The sequence below is a fragment of the Crinia signifera genome, chromosome 2 (assembly GCF_055691185.1).
Source record: "Crinia signifera chromosome 2, ASM5569118v1, whole genome shotgun sequence".
Taxonomy (NCBI): Eukaryota; Metazoa; Chordata; class Amphibia; order Anura; family Myobatrachidae; genus Crinia; species Crinia signifera.
In genome coordinates this window covers 200,957,694-200,983,104 of record NC_139218.1, presented here as the reverse complement: position 1 = coordinate 200,983,104, position 25,411 = coordinate 200,957,694, and the positions used below count along the sequence as shown (strand labels likewise).

The following is a 25,411-nucleotide window of genomic DNA, read 5'->3' as shown; positions in this document are numbered from 1 at the left end:
GCCTTTAGTTGGAGTATCTGAACACTCAGCAGTTTCTGGACATGATACGGTTTCATCGGTAAGTTCAGAGATCTCTCCGCTTTCAGCCGGTTAAGTTCTTCTGGAATCAAGTGTTCTAACACCGAATTCCCGTCCTCCAAAGCCAAGCTGAATCTCCAATCTGTTAGGTCAGGTGAGAGTTGCCATTCTGCCTCCTGCGCTGGGGAAAGTCTGGGTTCCAGTGATACAGAGTGGTCTACCCAATCTGATAACCAAAGTTTTGCTTCTGAAAATGAAGACCAGTAAGAATCCTAGGAAAGGAAGTTCCTAATATGAAATTTTATTATTATGTTTCTTCTTCACAGGATGACTGGGCTCAACATCTTCCTTGGGCAGAGTTCTGCCATAACAACCAATATCATTCATCTTCAACAGTCACTCCATTCTTTGCCAACTGTGGGTATCATCCCCAAGTTCCTGAATTCAGTCTGCAACCAGTTTCCTCAGTGCCAGGATATCGTGTGTGGTCGTCGACAAAGAATCTGAGATTGAGAGTGCCTTCAATGATTGAGCGAATCATCAATCCTGTGGCCTACAAGTTAAGATTGCCTTCATATTTGAAAGTGACAGCTACATTCCATGTTTCGTTGTTAAAACCTCTGGTTTTAAATCACTTTCATTACAAGCTCCCCAAGGCACCTGAAGTGCGTACTCAACATGGAACAGAATATGAAATCTCTGTACTTGTTTCCTAGCACGGTCCCATCGCATACCATAACTTAAGGTATGCGATGGGACCCGACAGACCCGATTTTCGGGTTTTAAGGACCTTCCATACAATTTTAAAATTGGTGGCATCGCATTACAATGGCATGCGATGCGACACTACCGACCCGATTTTACATTGTACCCAATGTTAAATGCCCCCCCATACCCGATTTTTTATTGTATACCCACATGATGGTTCATTATTATGTCAAATGCCCCCTCCCCTTTGTTAACGCAACGCCACGATAAACGTCAACCCAAAGCGAGGCGAGCGAAGCGTGGCGAGCGCAGCGTGCCCGCGAGGGGCGGTGGTACGCGTCCTCCGACCTTTTCATACCACCACTATCCACGTCGGTGTGGAGTTGTTTTTATATAGTGTGGCAAGCGCAGTGAGGCGAGCAGACGCGTAATACTTCACATGTATTCCGCATCCCCTCGCAGGGCTCGCCACGCTTCGGGATCGGTGGCTCGCTGCGCTCGCCACACTATATAAAATCAACTCCACACCGACGTGGATAGTGGTGGTATGAAAAGGTCGGAGGACGCGTACCGCCGCCCCTTGCAGGCTCGCTGCGCTCGCCATGCTTCGGGTTGGAGTTGATCGTGGTGTGGCATTTGACATAGTAATTACCCATCAGGTTGGGTATACAATTAAAAACCGGTTGTGGGGGGGCATTTAACATTGTAATCAGCCATCAGGGTGGCTGTACAATTAAAAATCGGGTCGATTTGGTCGCATCGACCCAATTACATACAATAGAAATCGGTGGCGCCGTGCTAGGAAACAAGTACCGAAATCTCTAAGATTCTCGACTCTCACATCCGATATGGTCGTCTGCAATACCTAATCGATTGGAAGCGCTGTGGCCCAGAAGAGCGATCCTGGACCAATGTGGTAGATGTCCATGCTCCAAGACTCATCCGAGCATTCCATGCCAAGTTTCCACACAAGCCCAAGAGGTGTCCTGGGGCGAAGGAAGGGGGGTTCTGTCACGATCCGAGTGTTAAAGCAAGTGCTCTTACCGGCTAAGGGTCAGACTGAGCTTGCGTTTCAGTTCCAGACACAGCCTGCATCCTGAGTGCTATGCGCGTGTTCGGCAGTCATCTTCCGGGTTTCCTCAGCACTACTGAGTCTGTGGCCGAGCAGCGTCTCGCTCCTCTCACACTGAGTGACAGTGTCCAGCAATCCTCCAGTCCGCCGCCATTGCTCCTGGCCACAAGCATGGTGGATACAAACAAGCTTTCCCGCCTTAGCCTGACATGAGGGCCGTCAAGCTCCTTTCAGTCACATGTCAGTCTGAACCAATCATGTGCAGTCTAAGCTCCCTCTCATACATACCCGGCCAATCCTGGCCTTCCAGTGGGTATAAGTATGCTGGGAGTCCACAGACCATTGCTAGTGCTTCATTTGTCAATTGTCTCCTGTTGGTGCAGTTGTCTCTCTCTCTGTTGTTGTGTGATTCACTCCAGGTATTCCAGCTCTTGTGACCACTTAGGTATTCCAGCTCCTGTGATCCGGTGTCCAGTCTAGGACTCACCTCAGCAGTTCTCAGCCTAGCTCCTGAGCATTCGATGTTCCAGTCATCATTCCTGTGCATTCGATGTTTCAGCCATTGTTCCTGACCATTTATTGTTCCAGTCATCATTCTTATGCATTTGATGTTCCAGCCATCGTTCCTGATTATTTAATGTTCCAGTCATCATTTCTGTGCATTCAATGTTCCAGCCATCGTTCCTGAGTATTTGATGTTCCAGTCATCATTCCTGTGCATTCGATGTTCCAGCCATCCTTCCTTCCGCATTCAATGTTCCAGCCATCGTTCCACATTTTATCTACAGGCAAGCCCCAGTAAAGTGTTGTTCACACTGTGCGGGGTGTACTCCCCATCAAGGACTTCATCAGTGCCTGGAACTGCATCTCATATCATCTGTCCTCCATTGTGCTATGGTATTCAGCATACCTTACTGCCCGCCATACACAACTTTCCTGTCTTCCATTACATCAATAAATCTGGTTGTATTTTACCTTGCCTTCTTTCTTGCCTCTGGGTGTACTGTCGCGCAAAGTGAATGTGCAAGGGTCTCTTGAAACCTTCCTGATTCCTATATCTGTCCAAATCCCCACCAGAGGTCTTCGCCACTGAGACTCAGACACCTGGTGTGACACTAAGCTAGCAGCGTAGCTGCACCAGCATTGTCCCCTAATGGCTCCTCTTTCCCTAAAGCTGGGTGTGCGGGATGTGCAGCCCTTCTCAGGGAGGAGAGGTTACTTCCCTCAGAAGCCACCAGGCGACATAAACTGGACATAAACCGCTAGTGGTGCACCAGGGTACTGGCTCTCAGCTGTTCCCTTTCATATTTCTGCCACAGCTTGCTCCTGCCCCTGCAAACTGAGAGTCCAGTGTAGGGAGAGCAACACTGCTATTTTCCAGTAAAAATGTAGTCAGCAGGAAGATGGCTAGTGTGTAGGGTATATTGCACCATTACATAATAATCTCTTTCATGAGCCATGCCATTCCTAGTCTCTGTGCTTTTGTCTGTATTTATTTGCTCTGCCTGTGTTTGTTCACAGTGAAAACAATACTTAGGGGTGCATTTATCAAGATCGCATTTTACAATGCGATCTGGGCGGAATATTACCGCCCAGGATCGCATTGTAAAATGCGATCATATCGGGGCACTGTATCATTTTTAACGGCGCAGGGACAGGGCTCCGATAGGAGCCCGTCCCTGCGAAGCCCTAACCTGGAAGCCGGGAGGTCAGCACATGCGCGTTATGCGCTGACCCCCGCCGACCTCTCTGACTGTACTGCCCTGCTCGGGCAGTGCGAAGTGTAGCCATAGGCTACAATGGGCTATCGCCATCCCAGAATGGCGATAGCCCAGGGCTGCGATGCCGGGCTGCCCGATGTTAATACATCGGGCAGCTTCGCATCCCCCATAGAAACCTATGGGGGATGCGGCTTGCGGCACTGCAGGGAGGATCGCAGCAGGGATCGGAGATCCCTGCTGCGGTCCCCCTTTGATACATTTAGGAGATAGTTAATATTTGCGGCTAAACCCCGAAAACGTGCGTTTCTGGGGATTTAGCCGCAAATATAGTTTGATAAATGGGCCCCTAAGACTTTGTTGGGCATTCAAGAAACTCCTAAGCTGGGTACACACTAGACAACATGAAAACAATAAGATTACGCTTATGATTTCCCTTGAACTCCCTTGAACTCAAACATATACACACCATAGACGCTGAATGATTTTACAAAATATATTGTCAGTGGCCACATCTAGGAGTATGCTGTCATTGACAATATCCTCATACCAGGCTGCATGTACAGATGACAGAGGACGTTGCTAGCAACTTATGGGAGCATGCATGGTGACTGATATAGGTCCAGATTCAATAAAGCAAAAATGCAAGTAATTTTGTGTCTGGAGCAAATCTAACTCGCTCTGCACTTCACATCTGCCCTGGTTTTGCTCATTTGCCTGTTTCCTTTGCTAATAAAGCTTATTCACTAGACGATAAACACAAAATTGGCTTTATGAATGGTCACTGTCATACATATTGCTTACAATGATGTAGTACATAGCTTTTTTTATAGTAATTTCCAAGATGAGTTTAAAAAAACCTAAATAATGTTTGAAAAGAATAAAAATAGTTTACCCCCAGCCTACCGGTTAGATTGACAGATAGTAGGATTATTTGTTTAATTACTTCTCTTGTTCATACATTGAATAAACTGTCAAATAATTATATTGGGGCAGATCTATTAAGAGATAAACGTTCAGCCAATTACATCCTAACTGCCATGTTTCAGGCTGTGTTTGAAAAAAGTCAGTAAGGAGGTGATTGGCTGGACGTTTATCTCTCTTCATCACCCTTGCATTTATCTCTTGTTAAGGCTTAATACATCTGCCCATTGTATCTTGCAGAGACCAATGTGTGCGTCACCATCATAATTAGTTTGCTTCTTTTTCACACATTAGGGCAGATGTATTAAGCCTGGCGAAGAGATAAACTGGAGATGAAGTGGAAGGAGATAACACACCAGCCAATCAGCTATGTTTGAAATATAACAGTTGGGAGTTGATTGGCTGGTGTGTTATATCCAGTTTATCTCTTCACCAGGCTTAATACATCTGCCCCATTGTAACTTATTGACTCTCTTATATCACAATATGCATACATACATTCCTATGCTTTACCTTTATCTTAATTTTTCTTTTTCTTTCACTTGTTTTCTAGAATCCATTCTTTTGGTACAAAATCACCAGCCGTATGTTACTGCAGATTTTTGAAGAGGTAACAGTAATATCTCGCTGTTGTGTGCCTATATATATGTACAGTATGTGTGTTATATACATACTTATAATCCAGGGACGTGCAGTCAGGAGAGGCAGTGCCTCCCTTGTCATTAATGATTAAAATAATACAAAGCAGATACTTATGACACATATTCTGTGTCATAAGTATCTTTATATTAATCTAATCATTTAAAAAAAAATAAATAATGTTTGAATTGATTTTGGAAGCACCGAAAGCCATGCCTCCCACTGCCCATAACGGAGGGCTGTAAATGCCTATTAAAAAAGTTTGCGTAAGCGCCCATTAAAAGAACTAGCATAAATGGCACCTTTACAAGTGCCCCAGGGGTAGATTTATTATGCTCAATGAAGTGGTAAAATGTCTGGTTTTTAGCACTGGCCAATCAGCTTCTACCTGTCATTTTTCAAACCAAGTCTATAACTTTACAGTTAGGAGCTGACTGGCCGGTGATAAATTACCATCCACATTATCACTTCACCGATCTTAATAAATCTGCCCCTCAGTGACAAGGGCGTGCTTTCAGCCAATATTAAAGCACATCCCTATAACTGAAGCCAATGTGATTGGGCACAGGCAGTAGATGCAGCAAGAACAGTGACTGCATCTGACTGTCACTGTCAGTACTGCATAGGGAGAGAGTGTGAGAGCAGCGGCAGAGGTGCCGGTGCTCAGGAACATCGTAATGGGGGAAAGGGCAGGTCAAAAAAATTCGGACACCCCTGCCGATGAAGGAGCTCGGCTCACTGATTTGCTGCAGGTGCGGAAGTCTGTCCGGGTGCCTCACCAGCCACTGACCCCACCGCATTGCCACTGTTATAATCAGCACTCAGAAACTTGTCATATACTGTTCAGTGTATGAGTACGTACCTATTCAGTGCGCCCTTTTTTTGGCCTTTTTTATGGCGGTTTTTTTGCCAAAGCACATTCACTTTTGTGTAAAGTTGAATCGCATTGGCGAAAAATAGTCGAAACGGACGCATTTTCAACAAAAACACATGGATTGTCGAGTTTCTCGGCCATTCCCGTGTTTTTTGACAGTGCCGATTTCTCTGACAGTCAAAAAACTGCCATTGAGATTGAATAGGTGGAATGTAAATTCGACCAAGAGTGTAGAAAAGTGCTGATCTCTCTGACTGTCGGAAATGTTGGCAAATTAAGGTAAACATTTGTGCTAATTTGTTGTGCCTGAAACAAAATTTTTATCTTGAACTTAAATGATGGAAGCCAGGTTGCGACTTCTGAATTGTATAAAATAAGTCTCTAAATGCCATCCACAGAACACTTTGTATTTCTTACATTTTTATTGAGGAACTCACACGAACACTTTACATGCATCTATTAGAATGACAGTTATTTAATCCATGTTTATTTATAAATATATCAACTCACTGATTGAAATAGGTAAGCAGCATACACTGTACATCAGCCCTGGACCAATGAACCTTGTATGATACTGGACAATATGGGAAAATAGGGCATGAGGTTCCCCGTGTTTTGCAATAACCAGCAGCAGGCTAAATAGGTTTGGGGGGTAACACTATAGCAGGTAGGCACACATTGTGGGGTCCTCTGCCATAACCTTAACAAACTCCAAACAGTCAAGCCCAAGGATGGATTCCCTATATAGATATTTGAGATCCCTAAAAAACCTTAAGTCCCAACTCATATTATTAATAATAATAATAATAATGTTAATAATAATAATGTTATTTATATAGCACTTTTCTCCTAATAGGACTCAAAGTGCTTACATTAGCCTTTTACAGCTCAAAATACAAAACAAACTTAACAAGGGACATTAGTGAAATGCTTGGGTAAACAGGAAAGTCTTGAGTCTATTTTTGAATGTTTTCAGAGTGGAAGCTTCTCGAACTGAGCGGAGAAGTGAGTTCTATAGAGTTGGAGACACAGCGCTGAAAGCTCAACCCCCAGATGAATTCAGGGAAATTCTGGGTACTGTTAGTAGTCCTACATCAACCGATCGCAGTAATCGAGTGGGACAATAAGGGATCAGAAGCTGCTGCAGGTACCTTGGGCCCTGGTGATGTAGAGCTTTAAAAGTCAGTAAGCCAATCTTGAAAATTATTCGCCATCTTATAGGCAGCCAATGAAGGGAGTACAGAATGGGTGTCATGTCAGGTGGCTTACATCTGCAGGCTTGAAAGTTTGGAACTCCTTTGATGACACTGTGGGGATTCCAGCCCGGATGGAAGATACTTTATGTGCAAAGAATTTAGAAAACTCATTGCAACTTGACTGGGAGAGGGCTTCATCAGGCTGCAGGTATGCTGGTTTGCAAAGCTTCTTCACTGTACTGAAAAGCTGAGCAGGCCTATTGTTTGCTGCTCTTATCTCATTTGATAGGAACTCTGATTGATATTCTCCAGTAGTTTCATTCTTCATTAGTTTAACTTATCCTCTACCATGTTCGACTTCATCCTTAGCTTTCAAGTCTACAACCCCTTTTCTTGAGTTCACTAACACTGTTGTCAAACCAAGGGGCTTGATGTTGTGGTGTATGGGGTCATAGACGCACAGGGGCTATAATATCCATTACAGCTGTCACAACCCTGTTATAGTTACAGACTAGGAAACAAGGATCTTCATAGGCCCCCATTACTGCAAAGAGATTCAGGTTTGCTGCAAGAGTCATACCCCTTCTTGGGCGATATCTGGTCAACTCCATGGGTAAGGTTTTATTTTGAGGGGTTGCAACTGACAACCAAATTGAGTGGTGGTCAAACCATGTGACTGGGTTTATTTTTAGGTCAGAGACTTCTAATCCAATCTGTAAGACAAGATCAAGAGTGTGGCCACTTTTATGTGTAGCAGAAGTAATGACCTGTGTGAGGCCCAGGGCATTCATTGTACACAGGAGGTCTTGACCAAGACATAATAGCTCATCATCAACCCATGCGTTTAAATCACCAAGGATCAGCCATCTTTGGTGCTTCAGAACTAGTCTAGCGACAAGATCTGCAAATTCTTGCATAAATATCTTTCCATCTCCAGGGGGGATGAGAAGCACTCTAAAACCTAATTCTGTAGAACTCCAGGCAGCAACGCACTTAAATGAGTGAGTAATTTCCATTGGGTGGACCCTAAGTTTAAATGTGTTTTTAAAGCAGATGGACACTCCACCTCCTCTGCGGTTCAGTCTTGGGTTGTGAATTATGGAGTAATTTGTTGCAACTGCAGTTTCGAAGATAGGTGCCGCATTTTCGTCTAGCCAAGTCTCTGTAATATAGGCAAGGTCTGAAGATTTGATAAGGTCCGCAATTGTAGCAGTCTTATTTATTATGGATATGGCATTACAAAGGATGTACCTGATTGGGCATACAGGAGGGCCTGTAGTTGTTGCAGGTGTTCTAGGAATGTCAGTCACAGAGCAAGAATTTACAGATCTGTTCTTCCAGGCACAGGGCCATTTGTTGGGTACCACTTCTATTTGTCTCCTATTTGAAATGGGTGAGCCTGAGCGCACAGGACTTTGATGATAAAAGGGGGTAAGATATTTTTGACCTCGCTTCCCATGACTGCCCCTAAAAGTTTTTCAGAAAATGCCAAGGGACTTAAGTATGGAAGCCTGTGCTGGATTAATAGCAACTGTCGATCGTGGTGGGCGAAGTGATAGAATAAACCTGGAGTTAGTGCTATGTCCAGTTGTTGTAAAATGAAAAAGAAAAGTTTATTTTCAGTTGCAGAACACAGCAAGCTTGTGGAAAGGTGTTAGAAGCCATTTCTATTGTGTAGGTGTGAAATACCCAGTGTGAGTTCCCTTTTGAAGTTGCTATTCCTTACAAGATGACAGATAAGATGTCTCCTGGGAATAAGCTTGGTTGTGTCCTGTGTTTTAAAATTAACAGACTTGCAGAGATTTTGGAATATTAATGCAAGAAATCAGTTATTTTTTTACAGGTGGTGTACAATTTCCAGCAAGCAGGTTGTGGCATAGTTTTCCAAGAATTGCCAAATTTTTATGGCGATATTCAATTACAAAGAAAAAACAGGTTTTGCAATGGAAATTATTGCCGTTTTATAAATTCAGCCATTCGAGGACTAACGCCTGTACCTCTGGCTTCCCGCACCCTACTAAATTTATCTCCATTTCACCTGGTTTTTACCATCCACTGAACCTGTGTCATTAATTTGTATCCCTTATTAAATGAATAATCTGGCATGCGAATAGGGAAGAGGTATAAAAAAAATAGCATTTCCTTTCTCTATATGGATCAGTTTCACAGTCCAAATAAAACAATAATGTGGCATACTGTATATGAATTAGCTCAACTTTATTTTGCCAACAACAATAGAAAAGTCAATAAGGAAAAGGAAAAACTCCTGAAGAACAAAAACAAAAAATTAGAGGATTCTATCCTAGGATACATCCACAACCAAAATGTTTGCAATAACAATATAAAAGGGCATACATAATAGCCACTTGCACTCATAATAACATAATATTTTGTCACATGGCTGGTTTGTGGACTAGGTCCCAGTGTTTTAGCAGGAATAATGAATGAGGTTGGTTTGATGTAAAACCTTCATAAATTGAAGTCTAACTGTCTATACCAGGCAGTTGACGATGGCCCAGGACAGAGGGGCTTTGGTTTAACTGTCCCCGGCATGCAGGTTGCAGCCCTCTGCCTGGGTCACCTGATATAAAACAGAAAGTAACAGTACTACGTGGACTGGATGCAGGACTTAACCAGACTATCCGGATTGAATACAGTGGGACTTAACCATACTGGATGGACTTGAGACAATAAAACTTATATTGTAGAAGAAAAAAGATAACTCTCTTTTTGGGGGCACTAACTTTTATTAGAATTCTAGATATAATTTCATATTGTTTGGGGGATAATACAACACACCCTACAGTGAGAATTTTTATGCTCTTAGTAACAGTAATTTTAGCGGGTTGTCTTTTTCCATCAGCCAGTATTGCAAGGGATATTCCCATCATTTGTGCCATCACGGGTGTTTAACAACCATCATAGTGTGATAACTATCATAGGCACAACGACATATATTAAAGTATAATTATTTATACCTTTGATGCAATTCACATAGAGCTGTTAAAACCTGCAACTTCTTATCTAAGCTATTTCCATCGTCTCAATACTCTTGCTAAGGGACTCTCATTGCGGCCAGCCAGAGAGTGACCCCCTGCGCTGGTATACCATCAGGGGTGATCCAGGAGCTGAACCCCAAAAGCAGATCCCAGTTTTCCTTTCTTCAGTTGCCCCCAATTAGTGGCCCCTTAATCTGTGCAGTGCTTAACCCGTTCACTGCCTTATTGGCACACGGGCGAACACGGGACAGTTGGGACCCTAGGGGTGCACACCTATTTTTCCTAATCATTGAAAAACACAGTTAAACACGCACACTGCATAACGAAGCGCATGGGCGCCAATTGAATGAGGTTCCTTTCTCAGTGGCCGTCACCACCACATAAGAACATTATCGCCATTTTAATTATCACATGTTATTAAATATATTTTTTCACAAATACAAGTTTTTTTGCTAAATGGGACAATATCCCAGTGAGCAATAGTATTGCACTATCACGAAGTTTCAAAAAAACTCAAAAAATTCAGCAAAATAGATCAATTGTTCAGGGAATTCCAAGGAACCCCACGAATGGACAATCTGACTACAATAAGCTGAAACATTCACCATATTTATATTTATATTTATATAAATGTGTTGACTTTAACTATTACACTGTTATGAAAGACACATACTAAATTAATTCCACCTGCATTAAAAAGAAATACAAAAAAACACATCTACTTTCCCCTTTCCACTGCCACAACTTCTTCCCCAGTAGCCCATTTACTCCCCAAAAAATTCTCACTGTAGGGTGTGTTGTATTATCCCCCAAACAATATGAAATTATATCTAGAATTCTAATAAAAGTTAGTGCCCCCAAAAAGAGAGTTATCTTTTTTCTTCTACAATATATGGTTATCCATAACTCAGGGGAGCACCACCAACTACTACATGTTTAGTATTCACATGTTTATTTGCATACAAGTTGGTTTTATCATGGTAGCGATTTGAGAGTCAGTGCAAGTCCAAAACCCCTTCTTTCCCTAGCGACAATAAAACTTAACCAGACTGGCCGGATAGGATACAATAGAATTTAACTAGACTGGACTGGACAGGACAGGACTTGGACTAAGGCTTTACCAGACTGATCTGGATCGGACTTGGATTTACTAGAATGGACTAACTTGGACTTCACTGGACTGGACTAGACCAGACTTGGAGTTAGGATTTACCAGACTGGACTGAACCGGAATTGCACTTCACTGGACTGGTCTCAACTGGACTTAAACTTAAGGTGGCTATACACATGCAGATTTATCTTCAGATCTGGCTGGTTGGAACAAAAACATGGTTATGGATGAGAGCTAATGACAGTTGACCATTTGCTTGGAAATGCTGGAAAACTGACAAACTGTCACTCATCCATAACCATGTTTTTGTTCCAACCAGGCAGATCTCAAGATACATCTTACTAGTGTATGGGCACCTTTAGGCTTAACCGGACTGGACCGGATTTGGACTTTTGACTGAACTGGATTGGACTTAGACTTTTGCAAAGTTCCATCGTAAAGAAGATTACAGGAGCACAGGTACATCATGCAGCTCAGGCTGAAAGCAATGTTGCACAGGTGATTTCTATGTCTCCTTATATATGTAACTAGTGGTTATTTGTGAATTGTTCCAGAAGTCAGCTGGGCATAGACCTGTCTCCGATTGGCTAGAAGCGCATCACATGATCCAAATTAGTGCAGGTTCATGGCATGGTATGGAACTTAAATACTCCCCTTATCTGATTGGGGAATCAATGTTTCCATGACTTGTTACCAGCTGATAAGCATGTTTAAGGAGTTGAAGCAGATTCAAGGATATGAAGCACCATCTTTCTACGTCTCACATAGATGACACCATAGAATGAAAGATATCCATCAATGTATAGAACGTAAAAATAGAGCAATATTGTGTACATCCTAAATGTTTACCACTAGTCAAGAGGAATGTTTGGATAGAGGTAACCCTTACTTGTTTATTGTGAAAGCAGATTAGAAACATACACTACACACAATATGTATTAAAAGAGCACAAATATAAAGGTAACTTTTATAGCACCAAACCTGATTGGAGATCAGACAGAACATACCCAGACTTAGAATGAATAAGGTGGATATATGTAATAGCAGTATCTTTAAACACGTCAAGGTATAGTACTTAGATGTATCCTACTCACACTGAAAAAGATGTAATGAAGCATATAAAAGTATCTTTGTTTTTCAAACAGCCTCTGTAGGAAAATTCCCAGTTATATAAAAACATTTTACCACATGTATACCATTTTAACTTTAATAACGAGATTCTTTAAAAATCAATAAACATATGTAGCATCATAAATTATCAGGCATTACTGAAGCTAAGGAGATGTTAAAAACCTAGTGTTTTGATTATATACCCCAAAATGGTAAAGAGTTCCTTTGAAGGTGATTTTCCTTTTAGACTATTGTCCAAACACTTAGAACAGTCAGTAAGTCACTCAACTTGGTCAACACATTTCAAGCTGTCTACTACTCTTCGTCAGGGCAATGCCTGGAGATCCGGACTTATGAACATCATGGGACACAACTGTAGCACAACGAATCTCTCATCAGTTATAAAAGAGAATAATAAAGCATATTGGGGCAGATGTATTAAGCCTTAGCAAGAGATAAATGCAAGGGGGCAGGGGGCATAAAGAGATTCCAGGGGGCATAAAGAGAGATAAACATCCAGCCAATCAGCTCCTTACTGACTGTAACATGGCAGTTAGCAGGTGGTTGGCTGGACATTTATCTCTCTTTATCACCCTTGCATTTATCTCTTGTTAAGGCTTAGTACATCTGCCCCAATGTTTTTAGTGCTAAACTTGCCTGACATAAATCCAGTTTGGTCTGGAGTAAATAATTTGAGAATAACTTTATTCAAGTTAATGGCAAGACTTTTAGTCAATAATTGCACTTCCATTGACTTCCAATCTAAGGAGATGGGATGGTAGGAATCTGGAAGGGTACGTTCCATTGAAATTAACACTACCACTGCTGCTGACATAAAAGATTAAACTGACATTAACGGTATCATTTTTGTAACAAAAAAACAACAAATGCGTTTTATATCGTTCAAGAGGAAGCTTATGCACCCCTAGGGCCCTTCCTGTGGGAAAAAACTAAGGGCCCGAAACAGACCAGTTCGGAGGGCTGCAAATTTGCAGCCCATCTGAACATTGATATACCTTGCATACGCACGGTACAATGTGCGTGCGGTCCCCTTACGTACACACCGTGTACAGGGTAGCCTTTGCTGGCTATAACAAACACAAATGGTGAGCGAGCCCTGCCTGTTTGGGATGTGCATATGACATCGGCACCCACCCTGAATTCACGTCCATACGTGCAGCCGCCTAGACACTTCTGGGTTATGTGGCGGCTGTGAGTGCCAGGCATAGTAGGAAAAATGCTTGGAGGGCAAGTAACCTCTGCACGGCCACATGCACTGTGTATATGTACATTTCCCTTTGCATCCCTGCACAGGGATTCCTTCAGAGGGGTGGTGTTAACCTGCTCTCTAGCCTGCAAAAACACACAGCCTAGAGAGCAGGTGTGAATCGGGCCCTAAATGACATCTTCTACCTCCTCCAGGCTTAGAGAGCACTCTAGATTGTCTATATTTAATTCAGATAAGAACAGGAGTATTATTCAAAAATGCAGCTAATGCATCTGATGAGTAATTAATTCTTAGCTTAGAGACCACCTGCATCAACTAATATCTTGTGCATAGTGGGGAGAACAAGGTAGCTAATAGTTAGCTAATAATATATTTATCCTCCACAGAAATGACTTGCGCTGTAGTTTAGCCTTCTTTTGCCTGACATTCTTTCTTAGCTGAGCAATACTAGATATACGAGTGTCACATAAGTGTCACAGTCCAGCATGGATTTCACCTATGAATTGGCTACTCACCTGTCCGGGCATGTCAGCCTTTCTTTCTGATCGGCATGAGGCAGGTGTGGTCCAGTGAGAAATTGTTGGTAATTGTGGCTCATTCCTGTTCTGGTCCAGGAATCACTCCAGCTGGGTCACGGGTTCAGGTGCCGCCATCTTGACACTCAGCGACAAGGGCTATTTCTAACCACTGCTAATCAGTGGCTGACTAATGGCAGCCCTCCCAGTGGATTAAGATACCTGCCTCAGATTTCCTACTCACTGGGACAACTGCTTCCGTTTGGTACCACGCAGGTTCTGACTTGTGCTTTTCTTGCTATTCAGTCGCTACTGGCAGCAGCTTCTATACACCACCAGTAGCAGTGTGCCGTTCTTCTTCCAGTATACACCTGTTGCCATTTAGTCGCATACCGTACTCCAGCAAATTTCATCCTGTGCTGTAAGCAAACTCCTGCAGCTACTGTACCTCTTTGTCCACTGTGTCCATTTTGATGCTTCCTGCTTTGGTCTGTCACTCGAGTCACCCAGTGATATCGTTAGCCTATCCCCATATTTTGTCTAAAGTATATTCCGACATCCCCAGATTCCTTCCAGAGTATATTATGGCATCCTCAGATTCCTCCCAAGGTATTCCAACATCCCCGGATTCTGTGTAATATATTCCGGCATCCCTGGATTCTGACTAAAGTATATTTCGGCATCCCCGGATTCTGCCCAAATTATCCTTCCGGCATCCTTGGAACCTATCTCCAAGTTTAATCCGTGTAATCCGGTTCAACTCCATTCACTGTTTACTGCATTCAAGCTCTATGTTAGGTACTCCATGCAGGGAGCTGCGACCTGCTGTCTAGACAGGGTTCCTAGTGAATACCACAGTTAGACTATGCCCTTCTGCTTTGGAGTCCTGCCATCACCCACGTACAGTGCCAGATTAAGGTCTAAATGGGCCTGGAGCTGAAAATGATTAACAGCCTATTATGCGCAATAATAGGGGTTGTGGCCAGCACCTAATAATGTGGGAGGCGTGACCGGTGGCCTGCTCATATGTGTGTCTCTATTTGTGTAAATACTTTCAACTAATTATATATGCCTGGAAAAGGCAGGGGGCTGGCATAGGAAAAATGCAGGGAAATATATTGGCGGGTGCCCTCCAATGGTGCACCCGCAGGATGCTGATGTCCTAAGATACTTGCGGGGTGAGGCGGCACTCCAGCCATAAAAATAATACTGAAAGCCGAAACTTTGTAGACAACATTTCAGCACCTTTTATGTGGTCATCTAAGTTTACTATACCATATACCCCTTATACAAATTATACTGTACTTGCCTCTTACACATTATGCCACATGGAATGAGCCAAAATTCACACCGACTGAGCCAAAATTCACACTATGTCACATGGATTGAGTCAAAATTTACGTTATGCCACACAGATTAAGGCAAACTTCACATTTTGCCACATGAATTGAGCCAAAATACACACTATTCGAAACAGATTGAGCAATAATGCACAATATGCTTCATAAACAGGGGCATTGCGCGTCAAAGGTGCACATTAAAAATTTACACTATAATGCCTATTACATGTTAAGCCACACACCATAATGTCCATTACGTATTATGCCAAACACCATAATGTCTATTAAAAATTATGCTACACAAGTGCAGCTTACCTACATGCTCATTGCCAGGGGTTCCGTGCTCATTGCCTTTTGGGATTACATGCTCATTGCCAAGGGGGGAATACATGCTTGTGGTAACTGGGGGACAGCTGCCACCAGGCAGAAATGACAGCCAATGACAGCCAGGCAAAGAGCAGGGGGCTGCCCGGCTGTATTCAGAGCACTGCAGGTCCCGGCTATTTGAAATAATACCCCTTTCACACCAGAAAATGCAGGAATTTACCCAGGAATATGGTCCCAGGTTCATGCAGGGAAATTCCCGGGCTGGCCCCTTTTACATCAGCCTAGTCCCTTCATTTTCTGGTGTGAGGGGAGGGGAGAGAACCCCAACTTTAAACAACCAGCTATATCCTCAGAACCAAATGACCCATTTACATGTGGGCTTCAAATTATTTTGGTCCCATGAAACTGGGCAGTTTGGTTCCAGATAAATCTGTCCTCAAACAACATGAACAGCCATGAAAGTACATTTCAGAAATGAAAAAAAATTGGTTTACCCACAATATCTCTAGAACCAATGAACCCATATGGACCATATCGAGCTTCTGTGATGCCGGAGGGGAAAACGTTCTAGGTTTGCCTGGCGGTATCTCAGCTTCCCGGTGGGCTAGCGATGCGGGGCTGGTCTCGTTGGAAAGCTCCGGCCCTCAGCTACAAAATGGGCTTATTTGGAGAGTGGGCCTAGAGCTACAGCTCCATCAGGCCCATTGTTAATCCGGCCCGGCCCACGTAGACTGGCTTAACGCAAGGTGAGGGTTAGGGTTAGGTTGCGGGGGGACTGTAAGTATATTTACCTTCCCCTGTTGCCATTACCACCATCAGGATGCTGGTGTCAATATTTTGCACGGCAGCCTCCCCCCTGGAGCCTCCCCTGATTAGGGGGATACTTATTTTTAGCATGAACCTAATAACTGAGAATAGACTTCAAATTGTAATATGATGAGTTTAACATTAACACCTGCAATGTGTTTCTTAGCCTGTATGCTGCTCTGTTGTCTCATTTATAACTATCTAACACCTACCTGGTTATACCTAAAGTTGACCACCCATCTGCAGTTTAAACTGTCTAATCCAAAATAAATTTGTCAATATTTCACAAAATGTTGATACAGATACATTCTGTTTACCCTTGCAGTCACAATGATATAAAAACAGACTTTAATTCCATATGAACTTCATATACATTCTGAAATCCTGTTTATAGTAGTCATCCTAATGGACATATTCGGACACGTACAGTATTAAGCATTGGAGAGTGATAAAGTCAACAGAAGTACCAGCCAATCAGATCTTACTGCCATGTTAGAGGTTGCGTTTGAAAAATGACAAAAGGTGATTGGTTGATACTCAATCTTTCTCCGCTTTATCTCTCTGCAATGTTTAATACATCTTCATACTGTGAAAGGAACACATCGACTCTCGAGTCATGCTAAGATTGTTGGGTCAGACACTCCCCTGGGTGAAACAAAGTTCAGACATTCAATTCACTAAAATGTTCTATTCAAAATATGCCTACTAAAGGTTTTTCTATGTACTGTGTTTCACATTTACATATTTTTTAACTATGTCTATATATTGGATATTAGATCGTGCCAGTTATATCACTTGGAAAAGATGCATCTACAGAAGGAAAGATGCAGATAGCATCTATCAAGCATGAAAACCTGAATTCAGGTGTGTACCTTGGAACGAGCAATATGTTCTTACGGGTGGAAACGAAACCTTGGAGATATGTTCATTATATTCTGGGCATGTAGACTTTTTTTTGAAGCTACTATGCAGTAGCATAAAGCGTACATTTAGCTTAAAGTCTACCATGTATTTAAAATAGAGACTCCCCATTAAGTATCTTATTGATATGAAACCAAGAAAATTGTAGTAAGTGATGAAAAATACCTAACACTATAATTAAATATTTAAATGTACAATTGTCTATGTCTTGTGGGAAATGATGTATCAAAATTGTAGTAGTAGTAGTAGTAGTAGTAGTAGTAGTAGTAGTAGTAGTATACAACTGGCTTTTGGGAAACATTAATTGCTTTAGACAATAAGGTCTTACATTATAGTGATGGGAAGTAAAGGACCAGATAATAATTTAGGGTGGAATCTTTTAAAATATACCTTAACTAGTTACCAACCCGTCAAATGATGGAACAACATAACAGTAATAATAACAGTGCTGGCGACTGTGTGCACCTTAATGGAGCGACACATGAATTGCTCTATCGGGTGCCTTCTAGTGAGAAAACACTTAGAATTCCCACATAGAGGTGAGGAGTAGGGTTATTAAAAAAAATTATTCTCTAAATATGTGTTTCATTTTTACCATTTACACTATTAGATGGAGAAGAGCTGAGGGAAGAATTGAAACGGATAAAGGATATCAGCACTTTCTCCCTTAGCAGGCAATACAGGTATGAGGAGAAAGTAGAGATGCTTCAGTCTGACCTTTTTGGGGAGAAAGAAATGTGGAGAACAAGATACCAAGAGCTCCTACTGGATCAGCAAGCACTGAAAGAGCAGGTGACTTCAACAGGATTACACGTGGAAGCTTGATAGTAGAATGTACTATTACTGTATATGTTTCGTTTTTAATTCTATTTTTAACCGATCTAGAATTATACACCTGACAGTATAATACTTACTGGCAGAAATATTTTAGAACAATATCTACATATTCTATACATAACCATTTTTTTTAAAACACAGCCTGTAACATGGTAGATAGGAGCTGGTTGCATTGTACTTTATCTCTCTCTCTAATTTATCACACCCTAAGGCAGGCATAGGCAACCTGCAGACCTCCAGCTGTTGTGACACTACACATCCCATCATTCCTTGCCAGAGTATTGCTATTAAGGAATGCTAAAACTGTAGCAATGCATGCTGGGATATGTAGTTTCACAACAGCTGGAGGTCCGCAGGTTGCCTATCACTGCCCTAAGGCTTACTACATCTTCCCCATGACTGTTCCTAGGATGACACACCATTACTCTCCCTTTTCCTACCCTTACTTATCTTAATGGCCAGCCACTTGCTCTTCCTCTGAGGAACACAACACTTAACCTTCTGCTTAAATAGGAAGAGAACATAATTTTCCTTCCACTCTGGACAGAAAATTAATCCCTGACAGCAGAGCAGATTTAAGGAGGTGTGGCCTTGTGAAATGGGGCCTGTCATTTGGAGAAGGGGTGTGGCCCATTTCACATCATGCCACACCGTAATGCCTTTTACACATCATGCCAAATACCCTTATGCCTCTTACACATGCCACACACCATAAATCCCGTTACACATAATGCCACACACCGTAATGCATGGTACACATTATGCCACACACGATAATGCCTGGTACATATGCCACACACCTTAATGCCTGGTACATATTATGCCACACACCTTAATGGCTGATGCATATTATGCCACGTACCGCAATGCCCAGTACATATTACGCCACACACTGTAATGCCTTGTACCTATAATGCAACATACCAAAATGCACAGTATATATTATGCCACACACCCTAATGCCCATTACATATAATGCCATATATCATACAGCCCAGTATGAGGAGAGTAGCAACAGTCCGATTTTTCTGCAACATCCATGTAAAACAGTGGGAGAAAACACAAAATACAAGACAGCTCACATTCAATTTTATACAGTTAAAAAAATGAAAATAACTGCTGTTCATCTGTCTGCCAATGAAGGCCTAGGAAATCAGCAAATTACTGCATTTTCATTCAACTGCTGTTTTAGGATGATACTGTACAAGGCGTTGTCTATCATTAGAATGCATGAGCACAGATCTCAAATTCATTAAATTTTATATTGCAGGCATACCTATCATATTAAAAAGTACATCTAAGATGAAGTTATAATTACAATAAATGCATATACCCACTAAATCCCCTACATACACTAAATCCCCAACATACAGATGGAGCACCTCTCTTCCTTGGCCGGGGATCACCAGCATGTCTCCGCTGGCGATCGCCGGCGCAGAGGCGCTCCATCTGACTTTGATGCACGTGTGTCTAACACGCACGCGCGTCTACTTTTAAATGCCTATGTTTTCTGTAGAAGAATAAATACTTTGTATGATTTCACAGCAAGAAAAATGTTTTACCTTGGAAGCGTGTGAAAAACCAGAGCACCTGGTAAGGCCATATGTTGATGCTACTCATGGCATTGTGGAACCAGACATAGATGTTACAGACAAGTTGCACAGAAGGTTAGGTAAGTTGAATATTATAGCTGCTATAATCTTGAAAAAAAAGGCCATCCCTACCAGGAAACTGAGCAAAGTTTTATGGGGTATCCAATTAGCCCAGAAAATAAATCGGAAGCTAAAACTCTAAATACACAGGTTCAGTGAAATCTGTGTGTTTTCCTCCTAGGTATCATTGTTTTTGCTGAAAATGGGGCATCTTTGGGGGAAACAAGACTCCCAAAAAGACAGTGCTTGCGATCACCAATCATGGGTAATTGGATATCACCTTTAATGAAAAATCACCTTTAATAATGTTAAATAACAGCATTAATACATTTTTGCCACTGTTACTGTTTGTTTGATAGACCACTAAGGGCCTGATTGAGAAGTGGACCCAATGCCGATACAGGTGTGTTGCAACTGTTAGAGCGTGTATTGTAGCCAATGCTCTGTCTTTGGACACAATATCACTGTCCCTGGAGTAGTTGCGAAGGACATTCTGAGCGGCCCTATGGTTGCTCAGTGGTCAGATGTTATGATCAACGTGTATCCAATGCTGCATCTATGTCTGCAAACAGCAGATCTGAGAAGCCATTATCTGTATACAGAAGCATCTGAGACATTTGCATATCTTCTCAGATCTGTTGTGTACAAAGACTCAGCAGCTACATTGCACCCACATATGGCTGGGATGCGGTCACTAGGTCTACAAGCATTAGATCGCCAGTCATTGGGTCGATCACTGTAAGTCATGTGTCGACCTATTGACTGTCCACTATAGTGGTCAACCTAATGACTGTCGACCTACGTACAGTAAGTACCGTCGACCCTATGACCCATACCCATCTGATGTAAAGCCCCAAGTCTCATGTCAGCAGAAATTTTTATGCAAAAAGGGAAGCAAAACTGAAACCAAAATTGGTGACATACTCTAAGGCCTGATTCTGGGTTACATAAAATTTCATATAATTTCATACAAGCGGGACTTGCCACACCGAAGGTGCAGCCGTTCCGAAAAGGTTCAGGGCTACCTGGTAAATGGGTGGGGCCTGAGTCAGAGGGGATGGGGCCTTTTGCCTTGACCTCACATTTTGTCACTTTGGGGTCGCTCCCCGAACAGCTGGGCAGCCCCCGGCTCCCTCTCTTTAGGGATCACCAGCTGCTCTGCAGAAGCAAATCAGTGGAGATCTCTGGCTCTCCCAACTGCCACCCCACCTGCAGGACACTAAAACTTGTGGGAGGGACAGCGGGGCAGTCTCTAATTAGCAGGACTGTCCCGCAGTAATCAGAACAGTTGAGAGGTATGTATATCGCAGCCACTTCACTGTGCTCACTAAGGATCGGATTTTCTTCTCACCACCACACTTCGCCGGCTACCACATCTATACTAAACGCATATGAACTAACATATGCAATTAGTAATGCAAAGGACAGCTCTTGCGATAAGAGCTGTCCTTTGCGATGCAGTGCCATCCCTGGAGTGACTGCGCTGGCCATGGAGCATGCTGGGAGGGACCCATGACAGATCCCTTTGAAATTGCTGTGGAGAGAAGCCTATAGGCAGAGGGGCTTTAGTGCATATGAAAATGCAGTAAAAACTGTAACAAGGGCAGTGGGCTTCTGTGTTAGTGGCATCAGTGAAGAGCTGTTGCACTGTGACTGTATCAGTTTCAGAAAGTCATCATTCTAAGCACCGACAGTGTTTAAATGTTAGCATTACAGCCTCACAGCACTTAGGTCATGGGTTAGAATCCCACCATGGCCCTAACTGTGTGGAGTTTGTATATTCTCTGTGTGCTTGCATGGGTTTTCTCTAGGTATCCCAGTTTCCTCCCACAATCCGAAAATATACTGGTTGGTTATTTGGCTCCCAATAAAATGAACCCTAGAATGAATGTGTGTGAGAGTGCATGTGGTAGGTAATATAGAATGCAAGCTCCACTAGGGCAGGGACTGATGTAAATGTCAAATATTATCTGCGAAGCGCTGTTCAATAGGTGTGCGCTACATACATAACTGGAATAATAAATCAAATAAAACATACTTTCGATAGGTGCCACCATTACTTACTGAAGTGTAAAAAAATTAAATAAATTGTATATGTTGTTGTTCAGGCAAAAAAACAATGATAAGTGTGTGTCACTGTTACTGCATTGTTTTGAAAAATAAAACACGGATGTTGTTATTAAACACTTTAATTATAAAATGTGTCTGTTTTCAACCCTTGTCAGGAATCCTTGGATATTAACGCTCTACTTTTTTGGCCTTTTCTCTTAATGACTGCAAAAGAGATTGATTAATTTAGAATAAATTAAATTCACAACAATTAATTAATCCATAAATGATTGATCAACTTCAATCATTATCTGGATTCCTTGTCTCTGAACACTGTACTTTTATGGCCTTTTCTCTTAGTGTTCAATCTCTCATACAGGTACAGTATAAGTGATATTTTACTTTTATATTTCACTCAGGGGAAAAGGTAAAAACCTCTACATGTGACTACAGCAACCTGACATTAAAAGATGGATATAACAGTCTAGAAAGACCTCTCAATCACAATTTAGCTATTGCAAGTTCTCCAGTCTTCTATACTGGCAGGTATGTAAAACATAATTTCAAGTATGTGAAAGTGTGATTATAATTAATTATTTTTCAACTATGAAAAGCAGGAATGTAAAGCTCTAAGCTCTGTACAAATGGGACAACTTTCCCTTGCTAGATCGCACAGAAAAAATAGCAATGTGTGCTGACCGATCTGTGCTAACCAGTTTCTTGATGCACATGCAGTGAGATCTAACTAGATATTGACTGCATGGGCTCAAGATCTGAGCGGTGATGGCGATGCCTATGGCCAGACACATGGAGTGATCCGTGCATAATTACAGATCGCTCAGAAAATCGCCCCGTGTGTATGCCCCCTAACTCCCAAGCAGTGGCATATTTATAATGGATGTAATAGTCGCAGTGCACAAGGGTCCCTGAATCCCAGTGGGGTCCACACGGCGCACACTGCACCCACTTTTTAATACTTTCCCCTCCAGAGTCCCGTGATGAAGGCAGCAGCTCTGCCGGAATCGCTCCAAAAAATGGCTTAGGCACCAAGTTTTCGTAGTTCTGCGCATCCGCAGTAGAGTGTAAGCCCTCTATTGCTTAGACTTTAATGAACTGTGCACTAGTGCAGTGCTGCGGTGACTGGGTGAGGGGGACGTACAGAGGAGGCCACACACTAGTCCCTCTGTACATTCTGGAGACACTTGCTGGTCCTCCCGGAGGAATTTATAATTCATTTTAATGAACATCATCTTCTCGAATATTTTGTGGAAGAAACCTCCTACGCTGATCGCTGACAAGGGGGGTTATTCTAGTCCATTCTTTTTGACAAAATCCTTCTTAGATGGACAAAACCATGTGCACTGCGGGTGTAGCAGATGTTACTTGTGCAGAGAGAATTAGATTTGGGTGGGGTTTTTCTTCAAAGTGAGATTTATATTGAAGTGTAAAATCATGCAGTCAGTATTTTCCCTGCACAGAAACAAATTAACTCACCCAAATCTAATTCTCTCTGCACATGTTACATCTGCCCCCCTGCAGTGCACATGGTTTTGTCCATCTAAGAAGGATATTGTCAGAAAGAATGAACTATAATAAACCCCAAGGTTCCCGGCTGTACTAAAAACTCATTTGGAATACACACTGGAGGGGGGACAACTTAGATAATTTAGGGGGTTATTCTAGTTCACTCTTTCTGACAAAATCCTTCTTAGATGGACAAAACCATGTGCACTGCAGGTGGGCCAGATGTAACATGTGCAGAGAGAATTAGATTTGGGTGGGGTTTTACTTCAAAGTGAGATGTGTATTGCAGTGTAAACATAATGCAGCCAGTATTTACCCTGCACAGAAACAAAATAACTCACCCAAATCTAATTCTCTCTGCACATTTTACATCTGCCCCCCCTGCAGTGCATATGGTTTTGTCCATCTAAGAAGGATTTTGTCAGAAAGAGTGAAGTAGAATAAGGCCCTTAAAGCCAGTGTTTACAAGGGTCTACAAATTGCCTCTATTTCCTGCCAGTATAGATACAGACATATCACACGTTACTTGTATTGCAGAACCACTGGCTGGACAACACAGAAATGTTTCCGTGTATTTGCTCCTCACTCACCATCCGATCTGAAAATTGGTAACAGAGTAAAAGTTATTTTACCCTCTGGTAAAATTGGGGTTGGAGCAGTATGTAAATTAGGGCAATTGCCTGGAAAAGTGGAATTTCAAGTATGTTTGGCATTGGAGCCTCCAAATTACTGTGAACAAGGTGGAGTGTTCAAAAGGCAACACAACTTCTACAGGTAAATGCTTCCCTATTATTACTGTTACACTTTTCAACTGCAGAAAATGATCAATGCTTTAAAAATTTGATACTGTGTAAGAGTTTTAAGATGTTAAAATTCTCCTGTGTTATCTTACCAAAATGTAAAGAGAATACTTTGACGGGTATTTAAACTTTGCTGATGTTAAAACAAAGATGAGTTTTTATAAGTGGTCCAAATATGGCCGCAATAAATAGACATGTCTGAATTTTTCGGCTAGCTGAAAAATATGGGCTAGGTTGAATACCTTTATATATTGTAAAATAATCTGACTTTACAGTGTACAGTATAGATGCAGGATGAACACATTGATAATGTAGTAGATACATTGTGAATTTATATAAAACTATATAGCCTTTTAAAGAAAACAGCACATACAGTATCTCAGTCTCTTGTGGTGCCATCTGCTGACTTGCACTCCTAGTGGTACATTTACTAAGGATGGTGTTTGACTTTTAAATGAAATTGATGGACAACACCTGAACATTTTAAACTTAAAATCACATATTTAGTAAGGAGCGCTCTTTAGTGTCTATTTTGAAATGATGATGATACTCATTGGTTTCAGCCATGAGTAATTTCATGTGATTTCAGTTTGATTCTACCTTACAATATAATCCACTGATTAGAGATACAGTAAGTTGGCTTGGAGAGTTAGCACTGCACTTCAGGGGTTAAGCTGTATGGTTCGAACTGCAACAAGACCTGTGGGTATTACCAGTGGCGGATTCAGGGGGGGGGGGGGCACCCGGGCACGTGCCCCCCTGTCATTTATTTTGTAGCTGAGGACCAGGGCTTTCCAACGAGCCCAGCCCCGTGTCTCTAGCCCCCCGGGAACCGGAGATATCGCCTGGCAAACCTGTAACGTTTTTTCCCCATAGGATAATATGGGACCCGTCAATTCCAACCCCCACCCAGTTCCGATGGTTGCCAGTTCCCACCCTGGCATCACAGAAGCTTGTGGTTGATTTCATTCAATTCCAAATCGCTGGGCCTTCAATATGATACCAGGCTAATCCAAATCGGTCAATCGGTTCCAGAGATATT

At 42.2% G+C, this 25,411-nt stretch overlaps 1 protein-coding gene across 3 annotated transcripts in view; it reads left to right on the top strand.

Annotated features, from left to right (window-relative positions):
- The window catches only part of LOC146060392 (uncharacterized), a 90,143-nt gene that overhangs the window by 23,758 nt on the left and 40,974 nt on the right, over positions 1 to 25,411 (top strand). For all 3 annotated transcript variants that reach the window (XM_083173553.1, XM_083173554.1, XM_083173552.1), the window contains exons 3-8: positions 4,994 to 5,050; positions 17,363 to 17,450; positions 18,118 to 18,299; positions 19,890 to 20,016; positions 22,465 to 22,591; positions 24,107 to 24,343. In XM_083173553.1, the coding sequence (XP_083029679.1) occupies positions 4,994 to 5,050; positions 17,363 to 17,450; positions 18,118 to 18,299; positions 19,890 to 20,016; positions 22,465 to 22,591; positions 24,107 to 24,343 (818 nt within the window). The remainder of the gene's footprint in view (positions 1 to 4,993; positions 5,051 to 17,362; positions 17,451 to 18,117; positions 18,300 to 19,889; positions 20,017 to 22,464; positions 22,592 to 24,106; positions 24,344 to 25,411) is intronic.